The 21,291-nt window shown below is 37.2% G+C and overlaps 1 protein-coding gene across 4 annotated transcripts in view; it reads right to left on the reverse strand.

Annotated features, from left to right (window-relative positions):
- Positions 1-21,291, reverse strand: part of LOC139981688 (membrane-associated phosphatidylinositol transfer protein 2-like) — a 104,583-nt gene that overhangs the window by 42,742 nt on the left and 40,550 nt on the right. For 2 of the 4 annotated variants that reach the window (XM_071994286.1, XM_071994285.1), the window contains exons 4-6: positions 18,384-18,516; positions 12,890-13,093; positions 12,235-12,483 (exon numbers count right to left, since the gene is read on the reverse strand). In XM_071994286.1, coding sequence (XP_071850387.1) covers positions 12,235-12,483; positions 12,890-13,093; positions 18,384-18,516 — 586 coding nt within the window. Of the gene's footprint in view, positions 1-7,605; positions 7,988-12,234; positions 12,484-12,889; positions 13,094-18,383; positions 18,517-21,291 lie in introns of those variants that run through there. The other 2 variants (XM_071994287.1, XM_071994288.1) reach the window with 2 other exon arrangements.

The following is a 21,291-nucleotide window of genomic DNA, read 5'->3' on the forward strand; positions in this document are numbered from 1 at the left end:
AATATATTTCAGATATGAGATGTAAATTTAAACAAAGAGTATAAATGATATTGTGTAATTGGTTATTAAATTGGATCTTGATAGATAAGTTGATGATCTAGCTATGATAATTAAGTATACTTGACATATTATAGGAGATCCAGAAACAACTATTCACCATTTGGTCTTTGGAATGGAAAGAATCATGGGGAACAACTTTCCAAAACAGCTACAAAAATTTCTTATTCTATTTGGAAGAATCGTAGGTGTAAGGTTTCTTCATACACAAGTTTAAAGGACTTGATCAAGTCTAAATATAAAGACACATCATCAAGCCTTATTTGCATCAATTCTTTCTTGTTTTTTGTGTTTTTGTTTAATGAATTATTAATCACAACGTTTATTTGGTATTTAATGGAGATTAGGGATGCATCGGATCCAAATTTTTGGATCCGGCCGGAACCGGATTTTGCCGGATAGTACATGAAATCCGGCCGGATAAAATCCGGCCGGAACCGGATTTTTCATTACACAAAAGAAAATCATTAATAAGAAGTAGAAGTATGAAACAAGGAGCAAATCTTAGGTGAAGTATACGCATATTATAAAGAAGGTGAAATTAAGACCCCATTTATGAGATTCAATATGACTTGAAGTGGTGTAATCTACATTCTTTAATAAAATAACTACAATATAATTGTTGACAAGCTTGATACAGTATGTAAATTTGTTTGCTGGAAAAATACTGCATACTACCTACCTTTTTAAGGAATAATTCAGGCCAGAATTTGAAAAAGATCTGGCCAGATTTTGAAAAACATCCGGCCGGAACCGGAACCCGATAATTGCTCACTATCCGGCCGGATAGTCCGGCCGGACCGGATATCCGGTGCATCCCTAATGGAGATGGCCAGATTTTTTGCAAACGATGAATATAAGAATATTGAAGCTCCTAACCTGATCTAATGATGTCATTCATTGGTTTCAGGGTTAAAATGTATGGACAGAAAAAACAGAGGGAAAGTAAACAGGTTTGCAGATCCTAGTGACATTATGACATCACAGATTGACAACAATATGGTAGCTCCCAAACAGGATTTACTGTATGAAAGGGTGTGAAGACTCGCGCACAAAGATGCGTCTTATGCCGGTAATCTGACCTAGTTTCGAATGAGGTGTAACAGAAGTGTTAGACACCACCATCGATCCCAGAAAATACACACACAGCTTGCTACCGTCGGTAATTAGACACTAGTATACAGTCAATACATACAGCTACGGTCAATACCCACAACACAGTGTACATAGCATCATTGGACATCTCAGGTCTAGATAAAAGATAACAAGGTATCACGTTTCATTACTGTCTGCATCTTGTAACAACAAAAAAAGAAAACTTCACTTGCAAGCAACGGAAAGTTAACTTTTGCAGAGCACGGCACACGGTTTGGGGCGAGTCTTCAATGCCTTTAAACTAGAGGATATATCTCCCAAACGGAGCAGGATCTTTCTCAGCTGTTTTGGGGCAGTCCTTCTTCGCAAGGACCTCTGTTATTAAGCGAAAAAGATGATGGTTGGGGAATAGGCATCTTCTTTAAATATCCAAGGAGGGATTACTAAAATACCAACTACAGCTGGTTCTGATAAATTTCTGCAATTAACAACAGCTGGGTAGCTCAGGGAACAGGGGACTACATGACATTCTGAGGTAAGTAGCTTATTTCTCATCCCAATCTAAATATCAGAAAAAATTCTGATTTGAATTCAAGATCTGCTCATTGACTATATAAGTCATTTAGTTCATAACCACTAAAAAATTCTGTAGAACTTTTTACCAATTTACTCAGAATTTAGATGAGGAAGCATAATATAGTAGTGAGGAGGTGCATATTAAAATAACAGCCTCCAGTAAAACAAAAGGTCACCATAAATGTCATTTGAAATTATTAAATTTCATAACTCGTTAAGAATCGATACTTTATACAGGAGTAATTTAGGTACTTTTAACACATTAACTTTCTTTCACCTATTAAACTGTATATACAGGTGTGTAAAGTATGTGTGTGTGAGTTAGTTTTCTAATATACCTTTAGAATATATGAACTTTGAATATTCATAAACAATTTAAAAATTCCTTTGTTTCTGACCAGGGCATAGCTACACTTGTTCTTTCTCTTTTTATTTTCTTAGGGGAGCCAAATGCTTCTCTGGGAGGGGAGGGGGTATCGTTTATAACGTTCCTCTTAAATTTCCTAACTCCGTCCGAATATATTATTGCCAGAAGGTACTTCTGGGTATATTTCCATCTCTATATTTTTTTAACACCAGTATTTCCTGTCAAGACCTGCTCAAATTACATCTATGATTGGGATGCTCTAACAAAAAAAGGAAGTCCCCAATCATTCAGAAGAGGTAAAAAAAAAAGGAAAAAGGGAGTACCTCTCGCCTCTGCCTCGAGCCACAGTGTGCATACATGGACAAAGAACACATATCGTGTTTCGCTCATCATAACGACTGACACAAATTGAATACGAGTCTCGCAGAATTATTCAAATAAAAGATTTCGTAAGCAGTGACAGCCAACGTCGAATCCCACAACGAATTACGGGGCGGCAATTTTTACGTCACAACTTTATGTAAGTTATCTAACTGCTGTCACATTTTTGACTATATAATACAACAAGATTACATGATTTAATTTCAGGTCCTAATTATCTAGCTCTCGCGGTGACTCTGACGTTACCATGGTAATTGTAACTTTGCTTTGTAACACAACTGGAAAGAGAGACAGAAAGTCCTATATATCCGCTAACATATCTGACAAGATCATAATTGTACCGTCTCCAAATACGAGTAAATTTAACCATATATTCTTCTAGTTTTGCAAACATATATACTTCCTGAACTGATATATGTGTCTAAATAATAGTTTTTGTTAACATTTCCTATACTTGATTATTGTCAATACTTGGTAAAACTGAAGTAGTAAATTATCCAACTTCATAAATTATTCATGCTATTTTGAGCATGTTGTATGTACATATATCTTTTTCAAAGATGGCAGATTCTTAGATTAATCCTGGCATATATGCCAGAATTTGCAAATTTAGCAGCCAGCTTTGTATTTATGAGTAATATGCTTAAGAAGTTACAGAGGATTACTGTAGTTACAAAGAAATATCCCACGTACAGCTACTAATAAAAACTCAAAAACCTTCCAGGGTTTGGGCTATAATTTACAAAAAATTTATTATCAAAACTATATATCTTGACAGATCTACCTACCACACTCTTATATATACATATATATATATATAGATCTACAACACAACATTGCATCGGAACAAATATGGAAGTAACATTGATCAGCCAAATGCATGGCAATTTGCCAACTCCGGTCCAAAAAAAACCCATAGATGAAAGAGTGCATAAGTAATGGGAAGATAGTTGGGAGAAGAATCCAATGAAACAAAGGTAACACATATGCTTCAGACACCACCTTCATGATTACCTATTGTGTATAACACATCAGATTAAAAGTCGGCATCAACAAATTTCTTTGACATCATACAAAGTCGGTCATCTGCAATTTTTTTCATCACTGCCAGTTTTCCAGACATTGTTAAGCCATATTATTGTCGTCTATCGCACCTGAAGCGAGACCCAATCAAAATATTAACCAAGAAGAATCCATCAAACTCTGTCGAGTGGACTTCTAACCAATGATGAGAGACCAGGCATAAAGTTCTATATTCTCTCTCTCTCTCTCGCTCTCTTTCATATTTAAAGATAACAAGCCTGTCGTAATTGTCAGTCTAAAGACTCAAAATATTAACCAAGAAGAATCCATCAAACTCTGTCGAGTGGACTTCTAACCAATGATGAGAGACCAGGCATAAAGTTCTATATTCTCTCTCTCTCTCTCGCTCTCTTTCATATTTAAAGATAACAAGCCTGTCGTAATTGTCAGTCTAAAGACTTTTGCAGATAAGAAACTAATTACGATGGATTCATGCTAACGAACACAATATTCCGCTGTATTCGTCAGAGCTTAATAGTCAATCATTACAATGTTCAGAGACTTTACATAATCGATTGTATAACATTATCTATTATTCACACTTACTTAAAAATTTGGGAGAGAAATTTATGCAATCGACTGAAGAGAAAAAACAGCAGGATCAATGGAATTAAAATATACCAAAAGCATCACAGAAGGTACTTCCAACCGTATAGTCAACTAGCGAGCTAAGTTGTGGCAGTTCATATTAAAAAAAAAAATTATATTAAATTTTGAAAGAACATTCTAAAAGATGTTGATTGGTCAATGTCCTACCAATAGCGAAAAAACCTACGAGCTTGATGCATGGATCCAGCTCAGCGAAGCCCGGATTGGAGAAGTGTGGGGGGTGGTGGGGAGGGGGTAATTAGGCATGGCTGGACCTTGAAATAACGATCCCTGCAGATTTTCATACAGCAGATCTATCGTGTCTAAGGCATGAGAAACCGGGTTCAGATAAATTGGGCTTAACAATCATGTACCATATACACTAGTACTACAAAATTGCAACCAAATTTGACCTAGGCCCCAGCTGCAAGGTTTGTTGACGTTAGTGAGATTCCACATTAGGTCTGGATAATTCAGACAACGGTCTGTGTAATGCACCGTCCATCATTATTAATTTATAGGAATTCAGGTAGCATTTACAGTAACACAAATTTTGTGAAGTAAATTATTGATAAAAATTTTAAAATTTGCTGTCTTCATAAGATATGCTTTTATGAATCCACAATAATTCCATTTTTTTTATTGATCTTTTACTTTCACTCTAACTCTGTACAAAACCATATCGCGTCACCAAATTTATTTTTTAAATCATAGTATGATCACTATAAACTTGGGTTCACATGGTCTGCAAAAATTATACAAATCTCGGTATTAATTTTGACTTATTCTTTGACCTATTTAGACCTACATATAAGTCAGCCATATTGAAAAACTCCACATGAAAAACAGATAGGTGAGACTGCAATCAAAAGTAAAATATTGATTATAATTATCTTGAAAAGCAATTTAGAAAATCAAAATTAACTTTCAACAGCATGTTGTTACGTATTGGGAATTCCGTTTCGGAATACAGACATAAAATGTAAAAATTGTCTGAACTTCCATTCGCACGATCTCCGTGAATAGGCCAAAAGTTTGACAAAAGACTGCATCCCGATCGTGATTATTCACGACACAATGGTAACGGAAGAAGATTGTTTAGAACGTAACAGATATTGAATCCAGACTATGGATTAATTATTACTTGGCTCATATTTTACACAGCAGGTCACCGAGAACTTATAAAAACCTCTGTACTATGTAGCGGACATTTTATGACATGTGCATGGATATTACTTGATATCGTTATTTATTCTTTTTTTTATCGATTTTTCAAAGTTTGCACTTTTTGTTGACACCTTCTTCTATCGTTGTACCGAAGGACACAATTTACGTATCTGCATAAAGACCGTCATCTATCGTCTATTCATATTGCTATGTCATCTTAATCTTCTAGTTTCCTAATACTTCATTGGAGACATGAATTACATCTGCATGAATAACCCAATATCTTTATCACCTTTTTTTTTCCCTTACCGATTTTTCGTAGTTTTTGCACTAGCTGTGTCAACACCTACCTCCTGTTGTCATAGTAATGTGATATTCATTATACATATCGTCATAACTACCTGATATCATTATTTGTTTCCAATCTTTCCTAACTTACACTGTTTCAACACCTGTTGTTTTATTATTTAATCTGCACGAATAATTTGATATCTTTATTTATTTATTCAATCATTTCATAGCACTTTTGCCAATTTTGTCAATGTTCAACCTTCTGTTGTCATTATACTACAAAATAGTACACACTATGTACCAGCATGAAAACTATCAAAAATATTGCCTACATATCTTTACTCTGCCATTATGTCTTCTAGTTTCCATGCTTTTATGGCATACATTTATTACATCTGCATGAATACACCTATATATATATATATATATATATATATATATATATATATATATATATATATATAGATATAGATATATATATATATATATATATATAGAGATATATATTTATATGTGTATATACATGAAATGGTATACGGTGTATTCACGCAGATGTAATAAATATATAATATATAATATACATACATACATACACCCATATGCATATGTATACACACCGATCTTTCATAGTAATATCATCATATCTTTCTTTGTAATGTGTCGACACCTCCTGTCGTCATGGTAATATAATACAGGTTATACATTATATTGTCATAAAGACCTGATATCCTTAGTTATTTACTATATATTTTTTCATAACTTGCACTGGTCAGTTGTTTCAACACCTGTTGTCAACTTAACTATACTGTTGCTGCATGGTACTGTACTATGATATATGTAATGATCTTTCATATAAAGTTGCACCGTGTCAAGAAACCTTTTGTTGTTTAATCTATAACGCACATAAACTCTTCCGGTCTGAGTAGACATCCCTGATAGCAATTATTTTTGTAAACGTTCATTATGTCTTTAACATTCATATATGTATTTAGAAGCAGACATATAATACCTACAACCATTATTTAGTTACTGATCTTCAATTACTTGCAATATGTCATAACCATCTGTCATTTCGTTCAACTATAGCATGCATTTTATATTATCTTCAAAAAACTCTCGGTATCAATATTTACCGATCTTTCATACAGTATAGTCTTCACTGTATCGACACCTTCTGTTTTCATTCAACTGTAGCACACATTTTAGTACATCTTCATAAAGGTTTAAAGTTGATTGATACCATATTTTACTATAATCAATCTGTCAAACAGTTACTGTATCAATACTACACTGTAGTCTAGTACCTACATCTGTTGTCCCTTTAACTACTGTATATAGCACACATTTGAATTACTGCATCTTCATAAATACCTGATATCATATATTTACCAGACCCACCCACCTTCATACTTTTGCTCTGTGTCAATTCCTCTTGTTTTCACTGAACTACATATGGGCCCATTTTATCTTTTATCTCATATCAATGATATCACTGTATGTTTCATTCATTCTACATGTATACATACACATGGCACATTCTTTATGGCACATTCTTTATGTATACATACACACGTTTATGTATACATACATTCTTTATGTATACATACACACATACAAACATACGCACACATACACGCATTCACATATACATACATACAATATACAATAATAGCCTATCCTGACAAAAATGCATATATTCAAAACAGGCTCCAAATGAAGCTTACCATAGGATAGCTAACATAAAGGATGATGTATCCTAACCTGACAAATCTACTATCACTCCTAAATGTATCTTTACTATTTGAAATCAAATAGGGCCAAATGCTGAGCCTAGCTTTTTTTTATGTGGGAAATGAGAACTTGTGTATATATAGACCAATAAGTGCCTGACATAGAATTATCAACAGCAAAATAGCCTAAACTTGTATTTGATGAATTCCAAACACTGGCATAATTTCAATCCACTCACACACACAAAACTATTGTGACACCTCACTTACTTTAACAGAGAGAGTCATTCTTCCGCTCCTGATAAAAATAGTATATTTAACATTCCTTCAATTTTTAACAAGAAAGTGTTACGCATCCCGAACGCCCAAAAAACTTCTAAACTTTCAATTCTTACACAATTTTCGACGCAGAGTACAGATCGAGCTCAAAGACATCCATCTTCAAATTGCTTTGACAAAATCCTCCAATTACAGAAAACATCTTCTCACAGAAAAACTGCTGCAACAAAAATTTTAAAATGCATCATCCATTCGATGACGACATGCCTCTTTTATACTTTCTTTCTCTCCCCGACAGAATCCCGGTTCGAGCTGTCTTCGGCTGTTTTGGGAGAGCAATATTATTAAAGATTCCTTTCCGTAGTCAAGTGCTGAGTTTATGCAGCGCATGTTATGCAGTTTAATTTACCGTCCCTGCATATGACCGTCAGTGACGTTACAATGAAGCTTTGGTCGCACCAAAGATGCAAGCGGAGATCTCTATATATCTATCTCTCTCGGCAGAAGGCGCATGTTATGGCTGACGGTTTGCCAATGAATTAACCGTCATTGCCAAGTATATCAATGATTTTTGCACAAACAGGTTTCAATTTGGAAGCATCGTTCCACCTGTCAAATCGAGGGAACTCTTTTTTTTCGAGATATGTCGAGGCATGAGAGACGATGGCGTTGGCATCGGTCAATCTCTCTTACGGCTGATTTATAGCGGCTGGAAACAAATGCCACGTTGAGATGCTGGAAGACCTTGTATGCCTTTAATCAGTAAAACAAAGAACGTTGCTAATGGTGACATACAAAAGCCTTTAATGAGCCTTCTTGAAAAGAGGCCTCTCCAACAAATTGTTGCTTTTTAAGGGAAGTACTTGCTCACAGAGTTTAAGTTTTAGCTCATAAACACCTGAGAATGTTAACAGATTAAAGAACAAGTACAAATATAAGCAGCGCCCGCGGGACATGGCTTTTCTTTTTACTTGTACAGGTGGGGTGGAAGGAGCGGGGAAGCGAGTGTTTGTGGAGAGGGGGACAACAGGGAGAAAATTGGTGGAAGGGGAACAGGTAGAACTTCTACAATCAGGAGCGCATCACATTTCAGCAAACTGTTTTCTCACCTTTTTGTAGTCTATCAGGTAGAACAAATTTAAGGGCAACTGACTTTGTCCCAAAATAGCAAAAATTGTTTTAGTATTGGAATACATAGGGCCAAAGGAGCAACTCTAAACTGTTCTCTACAACCCACCACTTACCACTTGCTGCTATGTTCATCTTAAGTTTTGCTTATACTGTAGATCTATTTTTCCTGAGGTCTAAATTCCCAATCCCACAACCCACCACCTCCCACTTGGTGCTACACTCGTCCCAAAGTTTGACTGATCCATATGTAAATAGGCTCTTTTTCCTGTCTCCAGTCAAACCCAAAGGGGGAAAATCCCTTACACATCTTGAAGAGGTCACCTTCTCCCAGTTGCTGCCATGGTCACTTAAATGTTTGCTTGCAGATTAATTTTCAATAGGTTAGAATTTCCCAACCCTACAACCCACCAACTACACTTGCTGAGCTTTGTTCATCTGAATTTTTGCTTGCAGATCAATTTTCAAGAGGTCAAAATTCCCCAACCTCACACCCCAATACCTCCCACTTGGTGCTTCATTCTCCCCACAGTTCGTTTGCAGATCTATTTCAAGAGGTTAGAATTCCCCAATCCCACAACCCACTACCTCCCACTTGTTGATACATTCATCCCAAAGTTTGACTGTAGTTCAGTCTTCAAGATTTCAGAATTCCCTAACCCTTCAATCCACCTTCTCCCACTTGCTGCTCCGTGTTCATCTGAATCTTTGGCTTGTAGATCATGCTTTCATAAGATCAGAGTTTGCCAACCCCACAGCCCACCACCTCCCACTAGCCGTGCTACAGCAATATGGTATCGTTGATGTCAACCAATTCCGACAAAGATCTCTAAGACAACATCTTACTTTCCTATCTATATCTGCAGCAACGTTATCAAACTAGTATTTGGAATTCAGCGTGTTATATTTTTTTCCACCCTTGCCCAGTACTGTGCCACTGTTTTCCCTTCTCTACAGGCTTTAAGTATCAAAAGGGAGAAAAAGACCTATTTTTTCTCCTCTTGTGTTTGTTTGTTTGTTTTACATGCATCGCCGGACCCTTTTATCACTCCCATGACAGGCCGACACGAGATTAATTCTGTCCTCTGCTTGCACATCGCTTTAACCAAACCCCATCTGATGAAATCCTATGTGAATTACTGCATCTCAAGTCACCATTTGAAATTCAAAATTCTTCTTGAAAGACAACATCGCTGGATGAAAAGAAACCTCTCGTATCTTATGCGTGGGACTTGGAGAGAGAGAGAACCGGCATTATTATGCCGAGGCGTCTCTCTGCATTCAGAGATGACTTACTAGTTTTCTCCCGTTCACACGATTAAGATCAGACGTAAGTGTTTCCTCGAGGGATGTTTCTCTCTCCCTTTTCATTCTCTTTTCCTAACAACAATAATAATAACAAAGGAGGGGGGGGGGGAAGGAAAAATCTGTTGGCATTTCCTTGTCTCAAATTCCTGCAGCCATGTTTTGATTTTGGCTGCATAGTTTTGTTGTTTCTTCTTATCTCACTTTTTTTTATCTTTGGTTTTTTCCTTCTATGTTGGTGGAAAAGGTCAGGTACCGTGTGTGTGTGTCTTTCTCAAGAACTGTATTTATTCGGATATTGACAAGCTGATTAAGGAAGCACATATATGCAAAGCCTATCCTGACTTCTATGACATATATGTGTGTAATATATATATATATATATATAATTATCAAAGATATATAAATATGAATTTCATCATGATGAATTATCTGACATTTAACCTCTGACATTTATTACTGTACAGCAAAAATTAAAATCTCGCAACTTGCCCAGTTCAAAACCAAACTTATAATTGCTGAACAGTTAATAATGCCAGAATTTTTATTTTCCTTGTTCTAAATGTACCCTCTTGAAATAGCCTATGCATGTAAAGAATCCTTCACTTGCCGACAGAGGTAACATGGGGGTAGAGGAGGGGTACCAAAAGCATCTAACCCCTATCAGTAATTTATAGTGAGCAATAAACCCCAAACATGTCTTTCCATATAGCCAAAAAGTTTCACCACAGCTCTATAATACCATACATGCTTTTAATTATTCATAAATTACTTGGACATGATTTAGTTCAAAGTACTCCAGCAATTTTTGTTCTGATGTACAATTGTAAGAGAAAACCTCATGCATACTCATAAAGTTTCAAGTTGAAGATACGTCAACAGAATACGCAGATCAATTTTTGGGGGGCCCTTACTAATAAGAAAAACAAAACTGTGGCAACCTCCACCCATGATCACAAAAGAGAACATATATAAACAAGATATAAAATCTTACAAAAACATACACCTGTCATCGTTCAATTGTGAGGAGGGGGGAGGGGGCACGTTCAAATGGCAATGAACCCCAAAGAATTGGAATTCTCCAGCCTTACCATTTCCCCAAAGATTGATTTATGCTGCAAACTTGATCTCACAAAAAATTTAAACACCTAGCTGGCACATTTATCATCGTACACTATTAAGTCTAATCTGGCCACCTGTAACATTCAGACTAGATATATGCTGGACTGACGGTCCATGAACTATGGGTCGAAACCGTATGCTTTGGGCTGCAAAGGATTTTTGATGGATCAAGCGATCACAGTATCATAAACTGTGGAATAGAACTTAACTTATCTAAATACTTCAGTATCCAAATTATGAAAAAGACCAAGAACATAGGTTCCAATTCCATACGAAAATCGCTGTAGGAAATCTGGACAATATAACACACGATGTTGTCACTTTGGATGGTAGAATGAGAAGGGCATTGACCGGGGGGGTCCAGTCATAGAGGGCATACAGTGTTAAAAGGTTACCAGTTCATTCTAGGCACGGTAGAAGGAGGTGCTAAGGTTGTGGGGAGACAGGTAAGCGAGTAACGAAGTAAATTATCTAAAACAATGAAAAAGAGGTTAACTGATCTAAAGTCAAAGTCAAGTAATATTAAAGTTGGACTCTGTGAGAAAATCTTGGGATTGCATTCTTCAAGCCAAAATCTATGAACTTGTGGCAAGGAAACATAAGTGCTCAAACATATTCCAGTAGCATTGCAATAATAAATTTGACTGAGGGGGGCAGGGGGTGGGTGAATCAATGGGTTGTGACCACAACTTTTCTGGCCAGTTGCAGACTGCTGCACTAGACTCAATGCTTAATGTATTAAATTGCATGAAGACTAGGAGAGAAGAATGACAAATCACAATTGAATATGCATCCAATGCTGGACTGCTCCAAAAGAAAATATGTTCTTTTTCACGAAATAAAGAGAGAAAAACCTTTTCACAAGTAGTTACGATACTAACGACAACAAGAAGACAAGAAGAATTTTCCTCACTTTTCCAGAATAAACTTCAAACATACAAGGACTTTCAAGACCCCAGAAAAGAGATTTTTACTTTTTCCTGAATTTTCCCCAACTTTGCCCCTTTCCCAGACCGTGGATAATTCTCGTGGCTTTAATACGAGAAATATACAAACGTGACTCACCGACATCGTGTATAAATTTCTCGATCCTGTTTTGCATCCCCCAGTATCGAAACTCCACCCGAATTAGTTTGTAAGCACACATGATATCGGTGCAGCCGTTTTGTGGAATGAAATTATTATCCGAGTCCGTCTTAATCCAGTCCGATGAGAGAGGTCCCCTCTCCGTCTTCTGCGATACGTATATAGTGGGGTCCTCCTCTTCCGAATAGTCTCCGCTGGCGACAGGGTCGTTGACCATGTCGATTAAATCTGGAGGTCGAAAATCGAAACGGGATAAACAGAATTAACGCTTGGCATTTTCTGCACAAAAAAAAAAACTTAAAAAAGGTTGATGTATCCACAAATTGAAACAGTTTGGCATCGTCCCTCCTTCCACATTACCCGCCTCCCATCCCCTCCCCCTCACTCCATCCCTCTACCCACAAATAAACACTCATGCTCCCCCCACTCCCACAACCACCCCAGGAATTCCCTATTATCCATACTCACTCACTTTCATTTCCTTTCAAATCGACCACCCAATTGTAAACACTTACATTTTCCAAAGATATCTCTAGATCTTCTGAAATAATTGAAAAATTTTGAAAGGTTGGAGGTCATGCAATTACCTGCCAAGCTCAGAATTTGAAGGTTACTTTTATTCAAGTTTTCTCACCTATTACCCTGTTCTTCATCTCTGACGGTGAAAGGTTAAATACGTTCTCCTGATGCCCAGCATCGGGTAGATATTTGGTCTCTACGTCCAGCGAGAACTTCTCGATGAATGGCGTGGTGTACCTCGTCCTGGTGTACGGGTAAGCGTTCCATGACTCCTCTTCGACCATTAACGCTGTCTTTGGTAGGATAGCTCTAAACCAACCTGAAAAGAGGGAGGGAGAGAGGCAACATAAGACAACTGATATGTTATTTCTCTATTGCGGCCATGCACGCTGTGCTAGATTAACACCTTGTGGGTTCCTTGCTCACCATGTGCTTGCCCCACCCCACCCCACCCTCTCCCACCTTCTCTTAAAATTTTGCAGACACAACAGAAAAGACAATTGGAGTTACCTTAACATGGTTTTCAAAAATTTGATCTATGATGACCTCAAATGACCTCTGGACTCTACCAAAAATGATAGGGTTCTTATACTCTCTCTCTCTCAGATGGATTTTCATACCACGTATAAATTTCATCAAAGATTTCCTTTTCGAAATAATGTTTTTTAAAAGTTTCACATTTTGACCTTGGTTGACATTTCCATTAATTCTTTGGAATATTATATTGTGAAGGACTGATGGTAAAAAAAAATCATAATAACAAAATTTCTACAATCTTCAAGACAGACTTTGATAACAAACAAATCCCCAACTTGTGTACAAATTAAAGAAACAATGGAATAAAACAAAAATTAAGTGATGATTTACTATATATCCATCACGCACCAAAATCACAATTACAGACCTACAGTACCAGCTATGTATGTTGAACTTTTCTCACAAACCTTGAGGAGGGCTCCCTTCTCCAATAAATAAATAAATAAATAAATAAGGGAAGATGCAACATTTGACGAGATAAAATCTATTGGCCAGCCGCCATAGGTACATATATATACTAATCATTTTCTAATGACGAAAATCTCACACAACTTGGAAGCTCAATAATTAAAATGTAAATGCGGAATTCTGTCTTTACCGCAAGAGAATTTCACTTGACACATGTAGCGGGAAGGGGAAAATATACAAATGTAAAACGTCCAAATGGTCGCCTCAAACGCTCGCCATTTTTGGAAACAAATCAAATTTAAAGACTGAAGCACTTGAGGAATTATGAATGGTTATTAAATTAAAGTAACGATGTAACTGCCAAGATCAAACAGAGACCGAAAAACCTGTCCCTAATGGGACTTTGCTTGCTGTGAGAACTCATGCATTTATATACCACCTTGCGTCCTTTTTTCTGGGTTTTTTTTTCTATTTTCTTTTGGTGTATTTTTTTTCATCCACATTTGCAAGGATGATCTAAATTGCAGTAATGAAAGAGTATCGACTGACTTTTAATTGGATAGAGTTACAGATATAAATTTATGAAAACAGCCAATTGAGAAGATAGAGTACTGTACATATACAGTATAAGGACGAGTTACATAGTTAGCATATTAAACTTGCGAGAGGGATCACCTGAAGGAAAGTTGAAATTGATTAATTAGAAATTCATTTTACCATTTCATTGATTATTGCTTTTTCTTAAACAGGTCAGTAACCTTCTTCACTTCTATGGCACAAATATTTCTAAAGAAGAACAAGATGCTGCAAAATGTATCACAACATTTTGATTCTTTACTTCTGAAAGTTGCCGCCACAAGTTGCTATTATAGAATACTTCTCGTTGCTATTGAATATATGTCTTGCAGTCTGCATCGGTACATACTAAAGAAGGGAGGGCAAGGGGCTCATAACTCCCCCCTCCCCCTCCTTCTCTCCTCCTTTCCAAAGACTAAAATATATGATGTTTTGGTCAACTTGAAGCTGTTATTTTGTTGGTAAAATCGTTCCAATTTCCTAACATTGCTATAAAATTGTCTGTTTTTCATGTTCCCATATTCCTACCCTCATTCTTTCCACCCCAACCCACCCAATCCCCAATCCCTGCCCCTCCATTCAAGTGCATTGATGGGTTAAACAGGATAGTTAGTCCTCCCCTACCCACTCTCCCAATCCACACTGTCTCCTTCATACCAGTTGCAAGTGAGATATTGATGATATCAGCAAGCAATAGAAAACCTGACATTACAGTTTCACATAGAATGCAATCCCTTGTAAAATAACCTAGTTCAGGGCAAATTTTTAAGGATTTCTTCTGGTTGATCCTCGCACAACCAGGTCGTACATTTGAATTGTACCACAATGACTCTGATTGTTTCAACAAAATGAACTTGAAAAGAACAAAGGATGACCCATCCAAACACCCCAGGAGGTCCAGCTTTGGGCCAGTAAAATGCCTCCTATGGGTGGATCATATGCCTACCACTATTTTTTGTCTTATTTCAGTATCTCCAAATTGATGGAGTATCAACCAATCTAATCATTTTAACAATTTGGAAGAGGTATTGAGTTACCAATGCAATCAGAATTTGATCTCAAACAACTAAGTTTGAGATCGTGTAAAATAAGAGTGCCCGCAGTTATGTGGAGACAGGGGACGGCATGTCGTCGCTGCTGTAAATTCATGAAATGACTTCTTTGTCAACCAGACTGAAAAATCATTAGTGTGATGTTTCACCTATACGAAAACCTAATGTTGATGACAATATTGAGGGCGCCATTTCAGAATATGAACAAAAAGCAACACAGTTTAGAACAGTTCTACTTTGAAAACTGATCTGTATTGACTTTAATTTTTAAGAAATAAGCTTACTGTAGATTTGAAGCTTCCAGAAAAAATGATTATAAATGCAATTCATTTTTGGTGGTGAAAGCTCTAATGAGGGAAGGAGGGGAATGGAGGGCATTGGAGGGGGAGGGAATGGGAGAGGGAGGCAAAGAAGATGGGTAGGGGAGGGGACTAGATGGGGAAGACTTCATTTAATTGGACAACCTTCCATGATCTTTCTGATGGAAAGAATGATGTTCCAATGGATTACCAAAACAGGAATTCTAAAGATTTTTTTTATAAACAAAAGGAAAACCTCAGTAAAGACACTTTCGGCAGTAGAATGAGTGGGGGTAGTCTGGAATGAACCAGGCACTGGAGGAGCACAATGTTGAAAGGTTACCAGGTCACTCTGGACAAGTTGGAGCAAGTGTGTGCATAAGTTGTGAGGAGACAGGTAAGTGAGGGAGCAATGTAAATTTACCATATCTGTGAACAGTAGAACCGTCAGTAAATTTCAGCTATCATAAACGATCGTTGTAAGTCAGGCAAGAAACAATAAATATCCGACTTTTCAAGTAGGAATTTATCATTTGTAATATAAGTAATTTGTTTCCACTTTTCACAGGTGGCTTTCTATGAAAGTCGGTTATTTGATGCATTTCCTGCCTGTCTACAATTGACATTGGACTGACACAATGGCTTCCAGGATAAAAAAACCTTTAATGGTTTTCTGTCTGCACCAGGGATATATCCAGGGCTTGATTTCTAACTTCTGATTAATAATGTGGGAGTTTATCTGCAAAGCTAAAAGGATCTTTGCCATATTAAGGACATCGACCACATGTTCTTTTGGAGGGCAACAGTAACGAAGAGTTCTCTGACATTATCCAGTGGTTTAATTAGTTCCTATCATTGTGATGTCATAGGTTCATGGTTTGATCTGATTTCACCACAATGACCTAGAGATTTATGCTTGTTAATGTTCTAGAGTCAATATGCTGAAACCAAGGAAAATTTCCTTCACTTTATGCATGCATAATTTAAAAAGATTAATGTTTAATTTCTATAAATGGGTGAGAGAATTTTTTGTGTGAAAGTGCCTACAAGAATACTAAACTGATAGATCTATCTATGTTTTCACTGAGCCTGTAGATTTTGATTGAAAATTTAAGAAAAAAGGGACGTTGGTCACATGTTCACTTCCAAAATGGCCGCAGCTATATAGTCACTGTGTATGTTAGTGCAGCTAGACATACCGAACGGTATGCAAAGTTGACAGGACATGCAACCGTATACCACTATACATTCAGGATCTGCAAAATTGTGTTTTGCTTAAATTATATAACAATTATTTCCAATTTTTTTTTTTTGCTAGCAGCCAATGCTTTTGTTCATTGTAACCCCTTCCTCTCACCAAGATTGTGTATTTCCATGGTTAGTAGTTTTAAGTGATCATGACTTTCCAGTTTGAGAATGCGGGGGAGGGGATAGTGTGGAGGAGGGGAGAGTGTGGGGGAGGGGAGAGTGAGGAGGGAGGAGGAGGAGGAGGAAGAGTCTAACCAATGTTGAATTTTCCAACTTCTGCAGCAGTGTACTGGCATAAAAAGTCATCACTGTAAAAATCATTGGGGAGACCACGGTCCCCCAGCCACTAGGTTTTTATTAGGGGGGGGGGGCTCCTACCTTTCCCTTGTTAACCCGCAGTCATGCTTTCTACAGTAAAGTCCCAGATCCACTTTTGCTTGGCAGCTAGCTATAAAACTCTGTTCAAGGGTCTCACTATCTCAGGTTTTTCACACTAAACACTCATGACTGAAATCTAGGCTTCTCACTTATCAGCTGGCATATCGAATGTGATCACTCACCCTAACTAAGCCTCCAAATTCTCTTCCCTGGATGGTAAAGAAGGATCCAGAATTAAATCAGCCAAAAAAAAGTGAATCAAATTCACTGGCGATTACTGCCTAAAGTTAAATGACGGATAATACCTTACCTGTTGTCGTGTGACGAATATATTTAATTTCACTACTGCTTTAATGAAAATCTTTGAAGAAAAAAAAAATCCGTTCTTAGGCAAAAGTCATATATCAACACGTAGGGCCTATCTAGACCAACCAGACTCTTACAGCTCAGATGACTTACCAAATTTAAACTAATTTGCATACTAGAATTGGGGCTGAATTTCCATGTTGGACAGGACTGAAGATGGTCATAACCTTGCACAGGATCTATATATATATAATGCACTATATGTTAATCCCTGAGAATATCTGATGGAAATTTGGGTAAAAGTGGTAATGTAGTACCCAAAAAAAACTTCTGTAGTAGGAACAAAAATTCCACGTAAAGGCAGCAAAACAAGAACTTTTTGAATTATATTTCTTCCAGCTTCCAGCCTCGACGGTGATTGGAACCCAGGCCTCCAGCTCTGGACGCGGACACCCAAACCAACTAAGCTATGGGCGCTGATTGTATGTCCAGAGGTTCGAAACCGGTATTGGAAGGTTGTAATTCCACTGTAGGCGTTTGTCACCTGTATCGAACAATACTAGTTCTGTTTTTGGTGACATATTTTGCCTTACTCTAGAGATCAAACATGATGCTATCCAACTCGAAAGCATTTGTGATTCCTAAAGCCGGATCTCGAAAGAGATACTTTGAACAGACTTTATGTTAATGAAATGGAGGTAACGACTAGCTAGAAGAGTCAAAGCAGGGGATTAATTGCAACCATTTGTTTCAAAGTTTCTTCCTGTTTCTACATACCCAAACCCATTTCAACCCATAAACTTACCCGGCATGTGGCTGCCTATATGATATATTTTGTGCGTATACTGTCCACACCCACCGGGTCCATTTTCATAGGGTCTATTAACCAGGATCTCGACTCCACTTCCAGCGCCTTTACTCTCCTGGCGTGACTTTTTCTGTGAACGGGGGGAAAAAAGAAGAAGAAAAAAAGGCATCTTTTAAAACCTTGGAAATCAAGTCTCAAACTCTCAAGAAAAAAAAGAAAAAAAACTTGTGTCACAACGTCCATTCAATGGCACTGAACCAAAACCCGACTTTAAATACGAATAATCAAAAGAGGTAGGAGGAGTCAGGGCCTGAATTGAAGGTAGCCACACCCCTTGTCTAAAGAAGTGACCAATTGGAGTGTAGTATTAGAAGATAATGCATAAGTATATGAGGTAAGTAGTGCATGTTATAAATTAGCAAAAATTATCAATTATATAAATTATTTGATAAATCTCAGGGAAAAGTTTGGAATGCTATCAGCTGGCAACTTTTCTGCTAAAACCGCTGTTTATTCTCTGTTTGCAGTTTGGTTCGATGTATATCTGATTGTGTTTTGTTTTTCTGTATGGTTTTTCTCTCCTGCAAGGTGTCGCGTACAGCTTCCTTTATTTCTGGTTCTGCGTTTAAGTTTGCTCTTTAAAGGGTGTGAAGACTCGCGCAAAAAGAAACGTCTAATGCTGGTAATCTGACCTAGTTTCGAATGAGGTGTAATGCTGGTAATCTGACCTAGTTTCGAATGAGGTGTAACAGAAGTGTTAGACACCACCATCGATCCCAGAAAATACACACACAGCTTGCTATCGTCGGTAATTAGACACTAGTGTACAGTCAGTACATACAGCTGCGGTCAATACCCACAGCACAGTGTACAAACAATACAGAGATGGACATCTCAGGTCCAGCTAGAGATAACAAGGTATCACGTTTCATTACTGTACTGTCTGCATTTTGTAGCGACAAGAACAAAACGTCACTTGCAAGCAACGGAAAGTTAACTTTTTCAGACGGCCGCACGCGGTTTGGGGCAAGTCTTCAATGCCTTTAAGTTTTCATCAAATTTTTGGCAATATAGCTCCCTCATATTTCCACTTTTACAGGAAGGATAAGGAACTCGTAAATATAATCAGTAAATTGCCTAACTCCACAAAAGTCAAACTCAAAAAGACTTCCTCAAATTCAATATCAAATCCCATGATAAGATTTTCACATATATATGTTTTACAGCTTTCTTTTTTCTTTTCTTTTTTTTGAACAGAAAATATAAATCTTTAAGAAAATAAATATCCCTTTGGTTTTCCTTTCTTTCTTTCTTTCTTTGTTTTTTACTCTCTTTTTTGTTTGTTTTTGTTGTTGTGATGAGGCTCGCCCACGATAATTGAGGGAAAAGGCTACTGAACAATCAAACAAAATCATTATTTTGAATAATTTATACCAAAAATTCTGACATTTGGAAAAAATAAAATTCACATGAATTTTCAAATTTAATCAAAACGGTATCACGTTGATCATCAGAATATTTAGTTATGATTGATTTTTAAAGGGGCTGGGTGAAATCAGTTTAATATTCCATGTTTGCCTTAAGTCAAAACATGATTTTTTTTTTTCACTTTGCCTCTTTCAAAGAGAGCAAATCACCATATGCGCAATAACTCTCCTCCTCCTCCTCCCCCCCTCCCCCACTCCAAGGTGCATTTGCAAAAGAGCCATTTTCTTTTGTTGGATGGTGGCCAGGCAAGCGGAAGGGGCAGCAGAAATTCGTGCTCACTGATTTGTGCACTTCAGTGACAACGTTGTATCTTTAAATGTCATCTTTTCTCTCCATTTTATTTTGGCAACATGTGAATTTTTTATGGAGCACCCACAAGAATGAGTTATTAATACAGGTCTATAAGAACAAACTTTCTTTTAAAAACAATTACATATCAATGATGGGCCTGACATATCTGATAAGTCTGTGAAATGAATTTTTTCAAAAATTTAATCAAAACTGGTATCCAGTTTATCATCTGGGGAATCTTTGGCATTCACGATTGGGTTTTAAAGGGGTTGGCTAGAATTAGTGCTACTCAACTTTTGTAAAATTTGGAATTTTTGCATCCAATTATGTCGTCATAGAAACTTGCATGACTTGAGAAGATGTCGACCACATCGCTATAGCTGTAATCTTCCAACTCCAGCTAAACTTCCTTATTATAACATCACTACTACACCTCTCACCCCCACCCCCCCTCCCAAACCCTGCCAGCTTGCACGACTTCAAAACACGAACAAGAATAATATGGAAAGAAGCATCTAGGCATATACCTAATATAAGTAGGAAGACCAAACAAACTGAAAGAAACTGGCCGTAAGATGACATGTGACCCCAAAAGTAAATATGGTCAGTTGGCATAGGGCAATTTTAATGATAGTTTTTAAATTTCAACCTGCTAAACTTGGCAAATTGGGAATGTTCCTCTATATCTTCGAAAAAAAACATTCTAAGCAGTCTGGGGGTTAGAATGAGTAGGGAGTTCATTGGCCGGCTGGGTGCAGTCATAGAGGGTGCACAACAGCGTTAAAAAGTTCACAGTTCACTCTTGGCACAGTACAGCGAGAGTGCTGTGGCTGTGTGGAGACAGGTAAGTGAGGAGCAAAGTAATTTTTTTATACAGTAGATTAGAGAAGTATGGTTGCTATCTATCTGCCAGAAAGTGGAAGGACAAAGAGAGAGGGAGGGAGGCGGGGGGGGGGGATGGAGGGCCGGGATAATTCACATTTGCCAATGCAGAAGCAAATATATCCACCGTTTAAATAGAACTTGCTAATATTTTTTCACGTATTTCCCATAGAACGATGTAATGACCAATATTCAAGTCATATTTTGAGTTATATGGAGTGCATTAAATTTTAGTACACAGAGA

The sequence above is a fragment of the Apostichopus japonicus genome, chromosome 15 (genome assembly GCF_037975245.1).
Source record: "Apostichopus japonicus isolate 1M-3 chromosome 15, ASM3797524v1, whole genome shotgun sequence".
Lineage (NCBI taxonomy): Eukaryota > Metazoa > Echinodermata > Holothuroidea > Aspidochirotida > Stichopodidae > Apostichopus > Apostichopus japonicus.